The sequence below is a fragment of the Chaetodon auriga genome, chromosome 2 (assembly GCF_051107435.1).
Source record: "Chaetodon auriga isolate fChaAug3 chromosome 2, fChaAug3.hap1, whole genome shotgun sequence".
In the NCBI taxonomy this organism is placed as follows: domain Eukaryota; kingdom Metazoa; phylum Chordata; class Actinopteri; order Chaetodontiformes; family Chaetodontidae; genus Chaetodon; species Chaetodon auriga.
Window position 1 is genome coordinate 7,162,748 of NC_135075.1, and position 20,675 is coordinate 7,183,422.

A 20,675-nucleotide genomic window follows, 5' to 3' on the forward strand; every position below is an offset into this window, starting at 1 on the left:
GAAGCGTATAATTTCAGGAGTAACCGCTTGGGGGCAGTGCATGACAGCAAGTCACTGTACTCTTCAACGGAAAGTAACTGAAATTTGTCTGCCTGCTGCATTGAGGGGATGAATCTCGTTTGTAAATTTGCTTGGGCCAGAACAAGGACTGCCGTGTCCCAAAAGGCCGCCTCATCTCCCGAGGGCAGCCATATTCAGTATCTGCCTTATCTGTCTGCCGCAAAAGTAGTGGAGTGCACAACATCCAGCATCATGCAAGGTAGGTAAATATCTTCTTTACAAAGATGTACTCACATCCTTTCCTTCAGTAATCGTAGTAATACAGCAGTAAATGAATACCCAATCGCAAGTAAAAGTCTTCATTCAAAATGTAACTAATGTAAAAGAATGTAAAAGAACAGCAATATTATTGCAATGTATATAAAGTTCCAAAAGTAAAGATTATATTATTAAAATGCCCCCTTTCAAAGTGTTTTCTTTATTAGTAGTAAGTACACTGTAAGCAGTATTTTAATGTTGCAGTTGGTCAAGACGATTGAGATAATTTTAATGGATATTTTGATTTATAACAGTTATTTTAGAAAATGATTTTATGTTTTGAATCTAATATTTTGAACATTTAATGTTCAAAATTTCCATCTGAAATGTAGTTAGCTAGAAGTATACAGCAGCATCAAATGGAAATACTCAAGTTAAATACAAAACCTCAAATGTTTTACTTAACTAGTAGTGTCTTGCTTTATTAAATATACTTTTGTACTTTCTAGTTGTTGTGATAAGGAGGCTATATGTTCTATTTAGTTCACACTTTCATTTTGCCTGCCATCATCTGAAATGATGCAAATTATGTGCACGTGAAGCTCAGCCTCCTTTCAACAGTGGATAATTCAGACTTTGCTTTAGATGAGGGCCACCTGTAGAGGGAGCTTGAATACAGAATAAAAAAAAAGGTTGATCAACAATTAGGTGAGGTGTACAGGACAATGATTTATTGTAGTGCAGGGTGAGCATGAACCCTTCATGCTACAACAGATCCTAATACATGGACAATTTTTTCAGTACTTCTTCCTCATCTGCTGCATGCAGTCAAACAGTATGACACACTGTATGCTTGTAGGTCATGTGGGAGATAAAATGAATGATTCTTGTTGCACCGAGTCAGTATACATTAAGCAGAAGAATAGAGTATGGTGCATGAATTACATTCTGAGGTGCAGTACATCCTTGAGGCTGAGAAGTGTCTGACTGTGTAGCAGTTACGCCATGATGCTGCTGCAACATAGTTTAAAACATTCCTCAGTTCGAATGAGTAAGATGATGATGGCCTTTAGTTAGAGGACCTGTTGGCATGCATTCACTCTGCTGAAGAGTCCTTGAGCAATCAAATTTTTCCAGTCTTAAATTGTCAGTATAGCAGGAGTAAGGTTTACAAATGATTAGTGTGTGATGCTCAGATACATTTTGTGTGTGTGGTTTTAGCTCGTTCATGGATTGTTCTGATGGTCCCCTGTATACAGAGACAGCAGTTGAAAATAGAAGTAGAGAAGCAGAGAAGCACATTTGTAAAAGGTCATTTCAGTTTGTGGCTGTGACTCGTTTCCTTCCTTGAGTTTTATGTGCTGATCCAGTCACCGCTGTCCTCAAATCTATGTAAAGCACATGTCTAATCTGTTCTTCAGTGCTGGATTCTTGTCATTCATTGCCCACGCCTCTTAACTCTCTATTAAAGTAGTCACAGTGGAGTGCTTTACACATTGTTGTAGTAATTCATTGGGGCTATTGGCATGTCTCTTCATGTGCCTGCACTGCTGCTGATCTCTGAAACCCCCCCAACAATTAGGGTGGGCCTGAGTTCATTGTTTGAGTTCAAAGGTGTCTGCGTTGAAGAGGGGATTAGGGGATTTCCCCTCCATACCTTTAGATTGATCTTTTAGCAGTGTTGGACTACCTCCATGTGCACAGGGTCAAGACAAAGTGGCAATTAAACTGTTAACTTTTAACTGTTAAATCCAGATCGGTTCTAGGCAAAATAGATGGCATCTGAAAATATGTAGTCATGGACGTTGATGTTGATGAAGCGGAGGGCTGGTGAACCACTGAATGAACTTAACAGAGAGGCTGTCTATCAAGCCACTGCTTGGAAAAAGAAGAAATGAAGAGATCGCCCGGGAAAAGATGTGCTAATCAGATATTTGCTGTTAGAGTCCACTTTCATCAGTGGCCAAACAATCGTGTCCAAACAAAGCGCGTAAAGATGAGCCACTTTGGTTTGAAAAGTCCACACCCCACCTATCTTATTACCATGATAGAAAGGTGCAATCGTGATAGGACTATTTGTCATTGCCTCAGCCCTGCACACTTTCCCAATCTTTCCAGTCCTGGTTGATCCAATTCTGAACCCCTCCCCTGACGCAGCGCCTCAATACAATCCATTCCCAAGTTGCCATCAGGAGAAACGCACGGCCGTGTCACACCGGGACGGCGCGCAGCTACAGATAATGAGTGAATGACACTGAGAGCAGATAAGGGACCGTGTGTTAGAGTAGGAGACCTCTTTATGTATATTTTGACCTGGTAGAGCCGCGCGTAACGTTTGGGTAAAATGGTGATTCGCGCCAGGGCGACGATAACGATCTTCCTCTCGTGGGTTTACTGCGCGCTGTCCACGCAGGTCACCTTCTCCAACTTCTCCGTGGACAACGAAGTGCGCTCCAGCTTCATCCAGCGGCGGCTGCGGAGCCAAGAGCGCAGGGAGATGCAGCGGGAGATCCTCTCCATCCTGGGGCTGCCGCACCGTCCGCGGCCGCACGTCCCCACCAAACACAACGCTGCCCCGATGTTCATGCTGGACCTGTACAACACCATCTCTACAGACCAAGAACCGCCCGGACATGCTCACTACAAGCCCGTGTTACCGAACCAGCTGTCCCCCGTGGTGACCCCTCAGGACAGCCGCTTCCTAGATGACGCAGACATGGTGATGAGTTTCGTTAATCTCGGTAAGTTTACAATCCGCCTTTATAGCGACAGACACCAGGTTATAACTTTCCTCAGTAGTGTTAAGTACACTATAATGGCTTAATAGCGTATTGATAGCTATACTGTAGGTCACTATAATTTAATTAAGGACATAAAATAGTAATTGTGAAATGTGCCTGTCATTGTCAGTATATGGAGATCTACGCTTATAACATCAGTATCCAATAAATATTACTACAGGGACTTGGTGGAATGTTTTCATTAAAGAAATACTTTAAGTTATTTTTGTTATATGAGTATTCTGTGCAAAATGTCCAGATCAGTTACAAAGTGATATTCTGTTGCTCACTTTCATCTCTGGATGGAATTCACTGAAGAATCAAGGCGCAGGAGTACATTAAGTGTGTGTATGTGAAATCCAGTGTCTGACATTGTGGCCTATAGGTCAATTTCTTCACTCGAAATCCAGCATTATGCATTCCGAGCTGTAAATGTTATGACAACATGCCTGTATCCGATTACCCCAGAATCCCTTCAAAGCTGCGGGGGAGAGGCTTTAGCATGGCTTTGTTTCACATGACTAGGAATTGAACGGGGCACTGCGAAACCCTGAGGGAGTGAGAGACGAGCTGACTGAGATCAAGTCACAAACTGCATCTAAACATTGCTGTAGTAATCTCTGTTAGTGCAGGTGCTTGTGTGTGTGTGTCTGTGTCTGTGTGTGCAGCGCATTCCTGCATTTCTGTGTCTGTTTGTGTGTTTGTTTGGAATCACAGGGGTCACAGGTGGGAGTTGGGGCCCACTCAGACATTATTGAATTTATAAAAGGTAAATCCTGTCTTTGTTTCCCTTGGAGATCCTTGGGCAGCTCTGATATCACTATGGTGAAACAGCAGACGGCACGGGGCCTGTGGCTCTTATCCGGATGTGGTTACATCCAAAACCAGCCGTGGTCTTCTTTATGCCCCTCTGCTGCCCCGGGGCTTATGGGTCAGTGTGAAGAGATGAAGTTTGTTCTTCTCCAAGAAACCCCCCCCCCCCCGTCTGTTTGTATGTTGCTGAGACTGAACTTTCAATGAAGAGCCATTTGGAGTTATTCCTCGGTCAGCCCAGAAACTCGTATTTAATACGAAACATTTGGAGACCGTTTAAAAAAACCCTGAAACATAATGTTTTATGTCCTCAGTCGTGAACTTTTAACTGACAGTCTTTAGCTAATGAGGTCGTTTCTGAAAACTCAAAGCAGATTTATGTGGTTCCGCATGCAAAGAGTTTGATTATGAAGAGGAAGGGTGGTGGAAAAAAGAGGGACACAATGCGTGCGGATCATTTGTCTCAGACCCACCACGGCCTCCCGTGCTGATGATTGGCAGAGTTTTTCGCTGGGGCTCCCGCATTGTGCTTTAGTTGACTCTGTCGTGGTGGTCCCAGGATGATCGCTTCAAGACCAAACTTCATGGTATTTCCCTTCCAAAGACCACAGCTTCCAGTGTGAGGGAGAGCTGCTGTAGAGCTGCCCGGCCCCGTCTCCCAGTACACCCAGATATATCCTGCAGGTGGACGGGGCTTAGAATAGTTTCATAGTATTATTTTAGATAAATCATGGTTACTCAGTATTGATTCAACCCCTCTCTGTCATTTATGCTTGAGAACTTGTGTAGTCATTTTAGAAAGTCCACACACACACACACACACACACACACACACACACACACACATACATCACTGCACACATGCTGATACACGCACACGGCTGCATATGTTTACTTGTGTTAGAGCGCCAAACCACAGGTCGAACTTCAGAATCACCAGCAGGAAGCATTCGTCTCATTGTCATGCAACATTGCACAAGGCTGCTGCTGTTGCGCTGCACATTTCTAGTTTCTGGTGTGCATTTGTTTATGAACAAACAGACTGAATGTAGTCAAGAGGCCTGATTTAACGCTCAGTCTTATCAGTTGTTCTGTTGTTGTCTGCTCTGCTTCCCCTCGTGTCAGCCGCTTTGTCTGCCGCTGCCGAAACCTTCGCCTGGATACGAGAGCACGTGTGTTCAATGTGGGACCACAACACACCTGCAGAGCATGGGAAAAGGCTTAATGACCAGAAATGTCCGTGGCTTTCATTAGAATAGAGAGAGTGCAAGATGTTCCGCTTACAGTTGGAGGAATGAGCGTGTCGCTGAAGAACAGAAAATGTATTGTTCGTGAGATCAAGCAGGGAGAAATGTGTTTGTCCCGCTAAGCTGATCTGTAGGAGGCATAAGGAGATCGTACGAAGAATTTATTTGCTCCACCGGAAAATCTCATTAACCTTCTCATTATTTATACATTCATGTGCAAAAGAATTCCTTTCATTTCAGTCTGAAGCTTCTTGCGTGCCCTGACAAGACACTTCTTTAAGCCCATGTTTGTCTTTTACATCTTGCGCAGGCTAACTCAGAAGATATTAGAACTCACTTTGTCATCAATAAGCAGACATGGTGCAACGTTCTGGAGCAGATTTATGCGGAGATGCAACGTTTGTTCAGCAAAAGCCTTTTTGGTGGTTCTAGTAATCTGCAAGGGAACATGCAGACATTAATGGATGTGAAAGGGAGGAAAACAGATTTATAACTTTAAACAGTTGAGTTGAAAATTAAAATCTGAACTTGGCTCATTCGTAGAATATCAAGCCAAGTCAGTTTTATTTCTAAAGCCAAATATCACAAAGCACAATTTTCCCTCAACGGGCTTCACAATCTGTAGAGCACTGGACGACCCTCTTGACCCTCATGCTTTTTTGCATTTAGTTTTTTGTGCAGACATTGTGATGCATCTTTAAACCACCCATGCTGATTTGGAGGAGAAAAAAAAAGGGTACTATAAAATTGCAATAGGTTAATGATAGCTCTGTGGCTGTGTGGCCCTGCAGTGTGAGGAGTGATCTGAAGTGTTGAAATGCCTCCCAGAGGGAAGTTTGCATATCTGAGGTCTGATCTCTGCAGCTAATGGTCCCTAACGTAAACACACCAAGTCCTTACAAGCAATTATTGCTTTCATAAAAACACCCCTCGTTCCCTTCCAGCATTTAATTGCAGTCAAACAAATGACTAGCAGGGTTCAGAATGCAACGCTCTTAACGATGAACAGCTTGTGTGTGTTTTTGTGTCGTTACAAATGTTTTTAGAAGACTTTGAGTCAGTGTGTGTGTGTGTGTGTGTGTGTGTGTGCTCTTTCGTGAAAAGAAATGTTCTGTTTCCAGTCTTTGGGTGCTGTGTGTATGCTTGTCTGTGCGCTGAAACAATAGTGGACCATCAGAAGGAAAGGCAGGGTGATGTCATGATGATGTCATGGTGTATGCCAGTGGGCAGGATGTGTTTAAGGCGGCTAATCGCTGCTCCGCTCTGCACACCTTCACCAGAGACCTCCACCGCTCTTTCCAAGGACAAACACATTGGCTAATGCTGTAAAAACATGACACTGGAAAGCTTCAGGAAGCTTTGGGGTCTTTCTGACCACCGTTCCCGTGGAAAGTGTGAGTGCTGGACAGCTTCAGCTGGCTCAGGGCGGGTTGGAAACCCCTCAGTGCCATCAGCTACTGCTGCTTTACTTCACCGTCTCCAGTGGGAATGAAATCACTGCACGGTGATACATGGCAAAGTGATCAGGGAGGTGTGGGTGGTACAGAATCTGGTAGTTAAGTCGCACGAATTTGTGTGTCTCACTATACTTTATGTGAGTGTGTTTATAAAAGCACACTGGCTGCTGTGGTTTTCCGGGCAGTGCCTTAACGGGCCTTTTCTTGTGGTCAGCACATGTGTGCAATTTAAACAGGGAGCCAAACTGAGCTCCGAGGGTGTTTTTTCTCCCCCACATTGGCACGTATGGCGGACTCATCTTAAGTGATGTTTAGATCAATCACTTCTCCCATGGAAGCGGGATTTTTCCTATTTCTGACACAGTGCTTGTGAGATGTGGGCAGAGCGAGACACATCAGAGAATCGTTTGATTCAGCGACAGTTTTGACAGATATGCAGCCTCCGACTAGAAGATCAAGTTTACCATCTGATTGTACTCGCAGTGTTTGCCTTTTCCTCAGATGTACAAACTTTCCCTTTGCGGGTCAGAAGTATTATTTCACTGTGTGTGTGTGTGTGTGTGTGTGTGTGTGTCATCTGATGCAGACAACACAAAATCATTTATCATAGCAGCTTTATAATCTGGTGGATCATGATGAAGCACATCAAAGCATCAATCAAATCAAAGATTAACACCGTATCCCCTCTATCCTCCTCCCTCTTTGTTTCTTCTGATAGTTGATCAGGATCAGGATCTTCTGTACCAGCAGCACAGAAGAGAATTTCGATTTGACCTCTCTCGTATTCCAGAGGGAGAGTTGGTCACAGCAGCGGAGTTTAGGATTTACAAAGGTTTCATCCAGGAACGCCATGAGAACGAGACGTTCAGAGTCAGTCTCTACCAGGTCCTGCAGGAGCCTTCAAACAGGTATGAGTGCTTGTTTCCAGCTCCTGCACATTTCACAGATTCTTCGCTGCTTTCCCTTGATTTACTCTCTGCTGCTTGATCTCCTCAGTAGTTTTTTTTAGCACGTCGGGGTCAGTTTGCTCCAATTACAAATAAAAAATGTATTCCCATACTTACCTCTAGTCATCTCTGTTTTAATGCCCCTATGTTTTGTGACATCCGCCTGATTTCTGCCACCACTCTGATAAGGTGGAGGTATTTTGTGGTGTAGTATTTATAATGCTCAAAGCATTGAAATGTGACAGAAATGAATTTGCAGCTACGCTAGCAGCTCTCTGAAAGAGTAATGTGGCACAGCAGCGCTTCATGTAATGTGAATCATGTTCACCGTCTTAGTTTAGCATTTTAGCATGCTAACATTTTCTGGGTAGCACCTATTATTGCAGGTATTCAGTCAATTTGAAAAGTTGAAGTGATAAGTGAAGAAGAGGAAAAGGTGTTACAACTCAGGAGGAAATTAATGTCTGCAACTAATTTCATGATAATCCACCCTCATGAGAAGTTCCTGAAGTCATTCAGTTTCATCATCTTAGAACCATCAACCAAAATGTTTTTTTTTTGCTGTAGAATATTTCACAGATTCAACAGCAACGTGACTTTTCAGGATCAGTGTCCCTGTTACTCTAGATAATCACCAAAACACACAGTCAGCAGCATTCATAGAGGCTGATTCTTCAGCAGAAACCACTTCCTCAGACGTGCATAACATTTTAAATAGAGTTTTTCAGCACTATGAGCACCACAGCCAGACATTTCAAAACTCATCTGAATGAAAACCAAACCTGTCTGCGTGGCTAGATAACCAGAATTAGTTCCTTTTTGAGTTTAAAGCATTTTCAAACGATCTTCCAAGTCTTCATCGCGCTCGGTTTCATTGCTACATATGATTATCCACTTATGATCGGGACACAGTGCGAGTAGTGCGGTCGACTTCGAACACACACCTCGTGCTGCTGTGTGTTTTTGGGTGAAAACTGGTTGTTAGGCTGCTGTACGTGCGCACGGATCTGTCTGCTTTGGTCGTGCCTGTCTGCATTTCCCCACAGGTTATTTCTGCCGATGTTAGTGTCAGCACCGACGCCGTTTACACAGACATTAGTGTCAATTACAGAAACACAGTGGTTCTCTCCAGAGCCAGTTTACTCTCACACAGTCAGAACCGGACAGTCCCCGGGAGACCTGCATTTATAACACGCCGCTCCAACCACAAATAACACTCTCAGCCCGTTGGACGTCACTGAGCTCTCATGCACAGGTGGTTAGTCCTCCGTGTTTCTGTCCATCTGTAGCTCTGCTTTATCTGTCAGTCTGCCAGCTTCTGTGTTACACTCACACTGTTTTCAAAGCCCATTCGAAATGAGGCTCCACACGCTTCCCTTCCTCCTCACAAATCAAAGTTCTGCCACCCACATTATGAAATCCGTCTACCTCATTACCCTGCTTGACTCTGCCCGCAAGGCAGGCATAAGTGAGCAGGAGGAATCGTGTGCAGGCAGCAGACTTAAGCCTTTCATCTGTGACAGGGGGGCTGACAATGGTGTTAAGAGCAACACCATTGTCATTCACAGACACACAAAGGCCGGTCCACGCAGACGAACAGGCGGCAGCACTGAAGACAGACGCCCCCCCCCCCCCCCCCCCCCCCCGAGGGTCTGAAACTCAGCCTGTAAACAAAGCTATTGTTTGGGGAATCTGCCCTTAAGACGGCTCATGTCTGTAAAGTTTTCTTCTGGGGTGTTAAGAAAGTGCTCCTTTGATAATGACTGTTCGCTGTTGGTGGATACATGATTCAGGGGACTTACGCTGGATTTTCAGGTTACTGCATGTTATTTTGAGGCTGAAATGTCAAAATAAATCATTAATCTTGCATTAAAATGATTTAGGCTCATTTATCATTCTAATGTATTATTTGCAGTGCATCTGTCCGTCAACAGTTTGTCCTTTATTGCACTGTTTGGAGCAATATGGATTTCTGCTGTATCTATTTACTATGAAAAAATTGGTTTGTTATTCTGATTTATCCAGCCTCAGTGTGTTTACAGTGCAGTCAGAAGTGGTCGGGCCAGTCACATATTTTCTCTTGTGTTGGCTCTGTGTTCCAGCACAAACAATGGCCAAGAGATTAAATAGTTGTCTCTCAGCTTTAATTTGAAGTTGTTTATGTCCACATCCGACGAACAATGGAGCCCCTTTTTAAGGAAAGGTTCAACATTTTTCGGTGACACAATGCAGTTGGACAAATTAACATAAACTTAACTAAAGTTAGCATGTTTTATCTTTGGTTGCTGTGCAGCCACAGACACCAACACTACAGCCTTATTCATTATTTTGCTGTTTTTTTATTTTTTGCCTTCAGCATATGAAACACACTCGCAGTTGGACTGAGGTCAGGTGTCTGACTTGGCTAATCAACAACATTCCACTTTGATGTATTTTCCAGCTGCATCGGGGGAATATGTAGAAAAAGAGTTATGTTTCCCGAGGATGGATGTAAACACCTTCAAACACAAGTCTGAAAACAAACACTTTAACCTCAAAGTCATTGTTTCATTTCAAATCAAATTCTGTGGTGTCCTAATACTTTTTAATTGCACTGTAGCTATTACTGGACCACACATTTTGCATTTTTAGCCTGTTAAATGCTTATTTTATGTCATTTGCATGACAGCCAACCATTTTCCAAAGCATGCCACATGCTTTTAGATTGCTTTCATACACTCCAGACAGTTGTTGCTTTCTGTTTATGTCAGGAATGAAAATCAGTTTGCAGAAACTTAAAAACAAGACATGGACAACAAATCACAGTGCACAATTCATCATCGTTTTCATTTTGTGGAAACATATTTTCAAGTAGCGGCTGTTGAAGCTCTTTGATGTTGCATCCAAGCAACAGTCTGCAGTCCAACAAGGATGGTCCACTGAAAACCCGTGCTTTGTTACTCAGTGCCTTTAGCCTTGAAATGATTTAATTCAGTGACATCCGGTCCTGTCCTCAGCGAAGTGGAGCTTGTGCTGCTGGAGCAGCGACAAGTGTGGGCTGCAGAGGACAGCTGGCTGGCCTTTGACCTGACCGCCACCAGCAACCACTGGCTGGACAACCCTGAGCAGAACCTCGGCCTGCACCTGGTCCTGGAGGACAGCCACGGTCAGTCGCTGCCGTACATTAGCTAACATGTCGAGCGATCAAGAATGCAGTCTTTGTGTGGAGTAATGATTTAGTGCTCTTTAAATGCTGTGGTTAAAGGGACCACATATTTAGTGAATGTGCATAGAGGGTTCTCACAGAGTTCAGCTTATGATTGTGGTTGCTGTGGTCGTATTAGGATGTAGAAATGATTGTTTGGTAGAGACCTAGATGTGTGTTATTGTCATCTTCAGACTCTCATCAGTTTTGTTCCCCCGGCTCCCTCTGTAGGCCAGAGGAGGAACCCTCGACTGGCGGGGCTGGTGACGGGCAGTGGATCTCAGGAGAAGCAGCCCTTCATGGTTGCCTTCTTCAGAGCCAGTGAGGTGCGCTTCCGCAGCATCCGCTCTGCCCACGGCCACAAGGGGCGCCAGGGTAGCCGCTCCAAACCCCAGAGGACTGTCCAGGATGCACTAAAGGCAGTGGAGGCTGCAACGGGTACCAGAACCCTTCAAATCTCGACCAAATCTTCAACTTGGTTCTAGTCACCTAGTCACGGTTTTCATGACTAACCAACTGGCCTTGCGTGTTGTCAATTTCAGATAGCCTTGGCATCTCTAAAGAGGGATGTAAAAAGCACGAGCTGTATGTCAGTTTCAGAGATTTGGGATGGCAGGTATATTCTCAACTTCATTCTATCTCAAATTGATACCATTTTATTTCCAAAAGTGACTGTCGGCTGACGTGTGTGTGGTTTTATTTTAACAGGACTGGATCATAGCACCGGAGGGCTATGCAGCGTACTACTGCGAGGGAGAGTGCGCCTTCCCTCTCAACTCCTACATGAACGCCACCAATCACGCTATTGTGCAAACTCTGGTAAATCCCAAACAGCCACCGATGCCTGCTGCTTTCTCTCCAACCTCCTGCACTTTCTGTGAGGATTGATTTATGCCTTTTCTAACCACAGGTGCACTTTATTAACCCAGAGACGGTGCCCAAGCCCTGCTGTGCCCCTACCCAGCTCCATGGCATCTCGGTGCTCTACTTTGATGACAGCTCCAACGTCATCCTCAAGAAGTACCGCAACATGGTGGTCAGAGCCTGTGGCTGCCACTGACCACTCAACCCCCTCCTGTGAGCTCTGCTAGTCATGGAGGGATGAAAGTGAAGGAACCAGAGACAAGAGCTGATGGACAAACCGCTCACCACAGAGCTCCGGCTATAGAACGAGCTTTAATCCTGTGTGCTGTTGTTATGACCAGCGGCTGAGCCTCCCATGCAGTATTAACCATGACCACAAACCAATTAGAACTATCAGTCACAGAGTGAGGACTTCTATTGTTTTCCTTTAAGTGTAACTAGATAAAGTGCACTGAAAGGACTCCGAGCACCGTGGAGTTACTTCAGAGGCTCAAACAAAGCGTTCAGTGACAGAAACAGCCAGTGACAACTATTTTCCCCAGTGTGCAACACAGATCAATCAGGCATCAGAATATATACATACTGCCCGGGTGGAAATGTGCATTTGGTAGTTGATTTCAGAGCCCATAATACTTTAAATCTCTGTCTTCCTGTTGAACCACCACATCTTGTATTTTGGAGCAGCTGGATGAACTTGGATCCCGATGAGAAGAAAAAAAAAAAAATCTGTGTTCTCCAACAAACTTCACTGGTGTTGAACTGGTTCTTCAGGAGGCCAGTTGAACCCAAATCAGGTGTAAGACATCTGGCAGCTCGTGTGAGTGCCGAAGATCAGTGAAGAATGACTGCCAAGGCTGTTAACAGTGTGTGTGTGGCTGAAAGGACTGCCTGCTGGGCAGAGTTGCCTGGTGCAGACATATATCACCAGACCTGTGAAAGGCACACAGTCTGCAAGATGTCAGCAATTCCTCTTCATGAGGCAGACGCCAGGGTGCGCACCAACACCCCGACTGCAGCTGCCTTCTGGTGTCAGACCAGAGCTGCAGGTGGGCGAAGGGAAGCTGTAATTGCGTTGTGTCAGATTAAAGCAATCGAATAAAAGGAAACTATCATGCAAGATGCAGGTGTGTGTTTTTACCTCATTTGAACTCAATGGTGTTCCTAACAGTGGTGTTCAAAGCACCTTCTGCTTGTAGATACAATGTTCTGGAGAAAAAGCATGCAGCAGATTTTACACATGACAAATTTATTTAAAAGTGAGAAAACCATGTCACTGGTTTAAGACTCGATCTGTGATTACAGCACCTTGTCTGCCCCAATTGTGGCATCATAATTGAGTCCCTGTGGTCCGGATTTTTTTTTTTTCAAGTCTGTCTAAATGTCTACATTGCAGTGAGGACATGAGGTACTGTACACTGATCACAGATTGTGCTTTTAAAGTTCTTTGAGATAGCATGAGCATGTCCACTCTTATCTATGGGACAGACATTTAAAAAGGAGCACCGGTACAAAAGCAAAGCATCTACATGTCATGTGTGAGAACCAGGCAAATACAGACACTCACACTGACATTCACAGAGAAGCTGAGAGCTTCCAACAGAGCACGTCACAACACAACCCACACTGTTAAAAACACAGATGTATCTGTCACCTTAAATAGAAAAAAGAGGTAGAAGCGTAAAACTAGATCCTACTGAAAAGTGACGTTGATGTAAAAATTCACTGTCAAAGGGAGGACTGTTTTATCAGAAAGGTTCCTGGCATTAATAAGGATACGCTGCAATCTGGAACGATATCTGTCATTTATGATTGTAAAGAAGAAGTCTTCCATAATATTATGCAGAAGAGAGAGAAACTTTAAACAATGATGAGCTGTGAAGGACCTGAGGGAGTGTGGGCTGATTGTGTCAGAACTGCTAAGAATAATATGAATGCTCACTTTAAAACCCAAACTGAAAATATTCATTGAACCTACACGATCTTTCTCAAATTCGGTGTCACTGAAGCAACTCCCTGCAGCGACACAGACACACTTTGGTCCTGACAAAAATGTTCTAAGTTGACTGAATTCTCATGTGAATAAGATCTGAATTCTGCACGACGATCGACTCTGATCAGGCTTGCAGGAAGTGTGATGTTTTACTGAACTCTCACAGTCGACCTCGACAAATATGCTAATGCAGGTTGATCTCTGGGGGATCCTGAGAGTTAATCTTATCATTCTCCTTCAGCTTTTACTCCTTAGATAGAATTAAACACCACAGTCAAGCACAGAAATATGATTCAGGAGGTAGAAAGACAGCAGAAATTGGCTGAATATAGGAAATATTAAAAGACTGATTTGCTTCCTGTCCATAAAACAGTGAACTTTCTCACTACATGCAGTTAGTCCCTGGACCTCTCAACTCAGGGGCTGAATAGTGTCTCCTCCGGACCCCCTCCACCTCCTTCTTCTGCCCCCCTGCTGGCCACTCTGGGCCTGGGGGAACATGGGGTTGTGGGGCCTTTAGGGACTCACAACCTCCCTCCGACTTCATGGGGGAGGTCTTTGGCTCCAGAGTGGCTGACGGTGGAGACCGGGGGGCCGAGACAGGGGTGAGAGCCAGGCAGACGTCCCCCACACTGAGCTGGCGACACTGCAGGCCACAGAGACGAGCAGTCCTCTGAGGGCTGCAGGACGACCAGCCCCGCCCGCGCACAAAGAATGGGTACTCCACGTAGACATCCACCAGCTCCTGCAGGAGGACGTTGTACAGGAGGATCAGACACAGACATGCAGCTTACACACTTGTTCACTAGGAGGTGGTGTTGTTCTACTTGTGCTAAATTAATGTCAAAATGCAATACAATGAGACAAATTGAATGATTTAGACTTGTTTGAAACCACTGAAACACCAACGTTTACCTGTAACATTCTCTACATTGAATAGAGACCTTTGATAATTTTTGATAATTGCACATGTGCTATTTGCACCCAGTAGTTGTCTTTTTTTTTTTTTTAACCACATGCAAAACATTGTCATGCATAAATACCATCCAGTGTGAAGTTAGGTTAAGGTCCCACCAAAGTCATTAGATATCAATAGCTATTTTGTTTAAATCTTTGAAAATCTGCTCCTGAGGCACCTCACTCAAACATTAAATGGGTAGTGCATTTTTTGTGGACTATATCTGCTGCAGATTAATATAAATTTTGTGTGACAGTATTAAATGGCACTGGGACTGTGTGGGAGTGCCCATGTTCATTGTAATGAAGGAGCAAGTCACTCAGTGCAGCGGTGTGGCTAATTTCTGTATTTTAATAGTTTTTGGACAACAATGGAGCTCTGTGGCACATAAGATATACAGGGTTTGGCTTCACAGCCAGTACTTGTTAGACAAATCAGTTCTTTGCTGGTTTTGGTCTTTTCGTTGTATTTGTTCAGAGTAGAAAAATACAAAATATCACCAGCCTTATCCTTTAACATGCCATTGTAAAAGCCTGACCAAAGGTATTTTTTCTTTAAGAATTTGAGAGGATTTAAGAATTTGTATTATGCAGCTTAGTCCCATTCAATCAGTTACAAGGATGGAATGTCGAAAATTTTGCATTTACAGAACAACATCTCAGATATGACCTACATGCAACATTCTGTAGTTATACCGCATGAAAAGAATAATGCCAACTGCTTGTGAAGGGTCTGCAGTGAATGGTGAATACCACAAAGTGATTCTCCTTCACCTGGGTCTGCTGGTCATGAAGCAGGATGAGGAGACGTGAGATGGAGGAGGAGGCTGAGGGGGAGATGCTCTGCACCGTGCAGCAGCTCAGGTGCAGGTCTGGACAGGCCAGTGATCCCAGCATGAAGTCCTCTGTCTGCAGGTGTTCCACCCTCCTCAGCCGTCCATCTCTGAGCTCGATCAGAGAGCCGGCCACAAAGTGAGGGAGCAGCCAGGGGAAATGGTTGGGAGAGGATGACGAGGAAGAAGCCTGCTCAAAAGAGATGAGATCAGAAGGTCTTGACGAGTCCTTCGTCGTGGATGTGCAAGTGTTGCTTGACTTATTGTCGGGAGGAAATCTTATGTAGGCAGGTCCAGAAATGGGATTTTTAACAACCTTTGCTGATTTGTGCTGTGCATCATGTTGCAGTGTAAGGTCCCCATGTGGAGAGCGAGACAGGCATGTCAACGATGGAGGGCTTCCCTTTTCAACCTTGGGAAAACACTCAACTTTTCTGTCTCTTCTCCTCACATATGGTCCTTTATTCCTCTCATTGCTCTCCCGCTCTGTGTTTAAACTCTTGTCCCTTAAGGTTTTGAGCTGCTCCCAGCCGTACGCCCCACCCACCCTTTGGAAACCGTCATTGACCAGGGAGACGGGCATGAATCTGGAGGGGTGGTGGTGATGGTCCGGGTGGAGTGCAGGTACGTTGGACAAGTGGCTGTGATGCTGATAGTAGCGAGAGAAGTCCCAACCAAGGTGCAGAGGGTTGAACTCTCTCCACTCTGCCCAGCCGTGATGCTCCCTGAAAGCAGAGAGGACCTGAGGTTTGGACCTGGTGGGTGTCTGCATCCAGGGCTGGTACAGTGCGGGAACACGTTTCGGCACGGGCTGGAAGGGGCCCGTGTGTTTTGTCTTAAACTCAGTGTGGCTCTTATAAGGATAAGGAGCCTTGAATGTCACAGCGTCACACTGCTGCTGCTGCTGCTGCTGTGGTGGTGGTGGTGATCTCCGTCTTTGGTCCCTCTTTTTGAGCGGGAGGTTGTCCCTGTCTGGGACGAGACCTGGGTTCGTTGTGAAGCTCATTGGCTCACGCTGCTCGTCACTCACACTGGCCCTGTATGCCCTTCTGTAGAAGCTGAGGGGGCGTTGTGATCATGTGACACAGACTCCAGTGTCTTGGCAAGCGTTGCAGATAGATAAGTCCAAGGTCATCATGATCTGAAAAGTAGAAGACACAAATATTTGTGCGCTTTATATCCTCATCATTAAATTGTCTATTCATACTCTCTCTGTCTGTCTGAGGCTTTCTCTCTCTTTCCAAAGATTTCTTTGCCTCCTGGTGTCATCTGTGCATCTAAATATGCCCATTGACATATCGATAATAACTTCACCATCAGCTTCAAATGAAGGTTTTCCAACCACCAATTGTCATATTGACTGGGTTTAGTTTGATGGACATCTACCAACTCCTTTGTTAAAAAAAAGTTACTATGGTAACAAAGTGGTGCACACTGTGGTTGGTGAAGGAATGAGTGTAGTGAGGACAATGCAAAGCAAAAGGTTAGGGGTGGGTAGAAAGTTAGAGGTTAGATTTTACCACAAGGTTAATGTAATCTTTCAGTGAAGTTGTCATGGTGACATTCTTCACTGGAAACAAAAGAAACTGTGTGAATTCAGGTGCAGGATGTTAAACTCACAACCCCAGTCTGCATCTTTCTCGTGGGACTGAAGTGATCTCCAACACCAGAAACTACTGAAACCCCATCCTCCTGCTTACATGCATACTGAGTGGTGAGTCAGTTCACTGAGAGGGGCTAAATATAAGCTCTTTGCGGCCCCACACACACTTAACAGTTTCTTACCTATTCTGCACACACACTATTAACACAAAATGATGCAAGGAGGCAGAGGGCAGTGCAGGACTTTTACAGCCTGTCAATGCAAAGCTCATCTCTTTACCCTGTATTATGTCACCATCATCGCTGAGCACCGCTGCTGAATGGACCTCTGTCACTCTGCATGACATGCACGTCTGATATGAGCTGTTCCCCTATTATGTGTGTGTGGGATCAGACATTACACTGGCGTTCCTGTGCGAGCACTCAGCATTATACCATGAGGCATAAATAGATAAGTATTTGTCAGCTAAATGCCTGCAGTGTAAATGCAAATTCATTCAAATGACTCAGATGTGTGGGCTTCTTACTCACAGTGACCGACACACAGGTATGATCAGATCATGACCCAAACAGGCCCATAATGTAATGCTATCCAGGCTGAATAACCTTATGAGGCGAGCATTTCACTACAGGGCGCTAATCTGCGGAAATGAAATACACAGCAGTGTTTAGTGTGTTTGGTGCTATCATGATGACGATAATCTGTGTTGAGGTTTATTTGCATATCAGTAGTGGCAATATTGCACATAGTCAGCTTAACGTTTCTATCTATGGTGCTGTTGCACAACACAACCAAATTTAACCTCTGGTGCTGCATCCCACAGACTGCAAAGAGTTCCTCTGCCATGCATTCAGAGTTAGACTAATGTCATAACTAATATAACTAATATATCATGACTGGCTCCCTTGGTGAAGTAAAAGACACGAACATGCTGCATAAATCAAGATAAACTGGTTTTCAGAAGCATCGTTTTGGAGATTTACTCACATGTGCCTCCATCCACCCGTCCCTCTGCGCTTCCATCTTCACAAAGCATGTCCATCCATGTCCACAGATGCTCCACACACATACACACACACACACCTGTCTGGCTTTGTGTCGTCTCTCCAGGCTGCAGGTGTAAAGGCAAAACAGAGCAGAGTGATCAGAGGCACCCAGACAAGCTCAACAGACTGTCTATCAGACACGCTCTCCTCCTTTTCTCTTTTCCTCTTCCTTTCTCTCTTCCCTCCTACTCGCTTTTACATTTTACACACCCACTCTACTTAGTCAGTCGGTCCTGTTAACCTTTCTCAGACAGATTTGATGTCTCTCCCTCACCCTCTCTTACTTTCTTTCGTTCTCTCTCTCAATCTCTCACATCTGAACTTTTTCACCCTGTGTTTGCTGCTGAGTAGCACTCTCAGCCTCTCTTCCATTTGTAATCACACTCCTCTTCCTCTCTCCATGTTCCACTCTCTGCCTCACTCCATAGCTCTCTGTTGTTGGGTGTATAATTAGAAATGAGACTGCTGTGCAACTCCTCAGCTGATGGTAGGCGTATGACTGCCTGATGGCTTTGGCGTGTTGCCTGGTATAGTGAGGGTGGGAAACCGGTGCTTTAGACTAGCCTGGACACACACAAGCAGAAACAGAAATCTTGCTATGACATCTGCAATCTGATAGCTAATAGCCCCCGCTTGTTGTTAATTCCTCCTCCATTTCTCACTGCCTGCTTTTCTCACCTCAATGGGAAGATGCAGACGTATAGTGCTTCATCCTCAATGAGCAAGACACCGAAATGCATGAATGCTTTGAAATGGCCGGTAATTGCTTTTGAGCAAACTGTTCAAAGGTCAGCATTAAGTGCCGGAGCCAATCCTCTGCAGAAAAGAAGGCCTTTCATGGTTGTGCAGACAACATTAACAGTGTCCCCTCACCCTCACCCACGCCCTGCTGCCTGCTCGCTGTGTATGTACTTTTCCTCACTTTCTTCTTGCTTGCTTTCTTGCCTCCCCCTTACATCTCATTTTAAAACACAAGAAAGAGGACTTGGCCTTTGCTTCGTGGCTGCCTCAGCAGCACAGCAGCCCAGGTCTCAGCTATTGATTTTGCAGGGCCTCAGCAGGTGAACCCCCAGTCATGAGAAAGCCCACGCAGAATTTAGCTTGAGGTGAAGAGGATTTCTCACTTTGAGTCACATCATGCTTCCTCTGCCCTCTCTCTCTCTCTCTCTCTCTCTCTGTCTCTGTTTTCTCTCTGTTTTTTTCATCCTCTGATGTACATGCATGCACGCACACACACACGTGTTGGAGAGAGTTCACGGCAATGTAAAAGGCTGCATTGCAGTCTATGCCACAACTAGCGCATTCAGGCTTAACCACCACAACCACTGACATTTACGAAGAGTGTGTTTTTATTGATAGAAATCGCCAGTCACTCCCACCACTTCCCAACTGCTAAATTACTGCCTGTATTTGACGTTTCATTTTTCAGTCTCACACAGATGCCAAGTGTGACTTTCAGTCGTGAAAGTTTCTGTGCTCATGCACTTGTAGACATAAGCAGATTAAGGTCTGTTATTAATATGTTGTCTTATGTAAACAATTATGCACCATGCTTTTTTAGTCTTTAAATGAAAATAATTTCAATTGTTATAAAGTAAAAAAATACATACGTTTTGTGGATGATGGAGTTGTGGATGATCAACAGGTTAGCTCACTGTGTGCTTATTCTCACAAACAGATTCTCACATCAGCAACGTTTCCTGTGTGTATCTGAAGCAAGGCACTCTTTAAAGCCTCTCAAATACCAGTACAGTGTTCTGGACAAAGGTGATGATGTAATGCTGCTCTGTGAAGCCTCTGCCTGCAAATATTGTGTAATCAGCCAGTGTAGCTTAGACAAAGTCGAAATGTCAGCTGTTGTCCACTAGATGGTGTCCAGGACACACAGACAGTCAGAGAGTCTGCTATGGTCTTCATTTCTTGACTCTGATCCAAATTCAAGTTGTTTTTTTTTTTTTGGTTGGTTTAGTGTTTAATACTTATACTGGTGAGTCAGAGGGGAATGAGGTGAGAAAGACTGGAAAGACAAGCAACAAAAGTCCCTGGTTTGGACTCAAAGTTGGAACCAAAGTTCTTGGCCACCAAAGTGCTGCAGCACTAGGTTGTTAAAGCTGGTGATCAGTGATTTAAGAATTTCTTATAAAAATATACAAATCAATGTCAACGCTGTTAAGAAAAACAAACAAACAAAAAACACAAAGAACAAAATTCTGCTAAAACTAACAACAACTAGAAATGTGAAATTGGGCTATACCATTTTCTCAATGAAGCGATTAATTGTTTGGTCTGTAAAATGTCAGAAGACAGTGAAAAAAAGCCACTACAATTCCCTTAAATGTCCTAAATATCTTGATTTGTTCAAACCCAAATAAATACATTTCACAATAATATAAAAGAGAGAAGCTGCAAATCCTCACTGGACTGAACTGGAATCACAATGGAAATAAAAACAACTTCACTATTTTACACATTATCTAAGAAGTTGCACATTAACCCAGTGCAAACTGACTGATTCATTAACCACCAGTAGTTTCAGCGTCATGGATCTTTCTGCAAATGCTTTCTGTAGGACATTCATCCAAAACTATTTTGTGTAAAAAAACACTGCTATTCGAGTTTGAATAGGAAATCTATTTGTATTTAACAGCTAGTTGTAACAAAATTTGATAATGATATTAGTTACTCATTCAGAATCT

At 44.2% G+C, this 20,675-nt stretch overlaps 2 protein-coding genes across 2 annotated transcripts; one reads left to right on the forward strand and one right to left on the reverse strand.

The window, feature by feature from the left end:
- The first annotated feature begins 2,431 nt into the window (after positions 1 to 2,431).
- On the forward strand, positions 2,432 to 12,664 carry LOC143333580 (bone morphogenetic protein 7-like). The gene is made up of 7 exons (XM_076751672.1): positions 2,432 to 2,999; positions 7,274 to 7,463; positions 10,499 to 10,647; positions 10,918 to 11,124; positions 11,229 to 11,302; positions 11,395 to 11,505; positions 11,597 to 12,664. Exons 1-7 carry the CDS (start codon positions 2,603 to 2,605, stop codon positions 11,744 to 11,746), a joined length of 1,278 nt encoding a protein of 425 aa, XP_076607787.1. The 5' UTR covers positions 2,432 to 2,602; the 3' UTR covers positions 11,747 to 12,664.
- Positions 12,665 to 12,788: 124 nt separating this feature from the next.
- LOC143333585 (uncharacterized) lies at positions 12,789 to 19,627 on the reverse strand. The gene is made up of 4 exons (XM_076751687.1): positions 19,590 to 19,627; positions 17,921 to 18,044; positions 15,272 to 16,471; positions 12,789 to 14,285 (listed from the first exon to the last, which is right to left on the reverse strand). Exons 3-4 carry the CDS (start codon positions 16,334 to 16,336, stop codon positions 13,926 to 13,928), a joined length of 1,425 nt encoding a protein of 474 aa, XP_076607802.1. The 5' UTR covers positions 16,337 to 16,471; positions 17,921 to 18,044; positions 19,590 to 19,627; the 3' UTR covers positions 12,789 to 13,925.
- Positions 19,628 to 20,675: the final 1,048 nt, after the last annotated feature.

Coding starts and splice junctions, on each gene's coding strand:
- LOC143333580 (XM_076751672.1), top strand. CDS start 2,603: ATGGTGATTCGCGCCAGGGCGACGATAACGATCTTCCTCTCGTGGGTT. Junction 7,464..10,498: donor CTGCAGGAGCCTTCAAACAG/GTATGAGTGCTT, acceptor TCCTGTCCTCAG/CGAAGTGGAGCTTGTGCTGC. Junction 11,125..11,228: donor GGCAGTGGAGGCTGCAACGG/GTACCAGAACCC, acceptor TGTCAATTTCAG/ATAGCCTTGGCATCTCTAAA.
- LOC143333585 (XM_076751687.1), bottom strand. CDS start 16,336: ATGAGCTTCACAACGAACCCAGGTCTCGTCCCAGACAGGGACAACCTC. Junction 14,286..15,271: donor TTCATGACCAGCAGACCCAG/GTGAAGGAGAAT, acceptor GTCCTCCTGCAG/GAGCTGGTGGATGTCTACGT.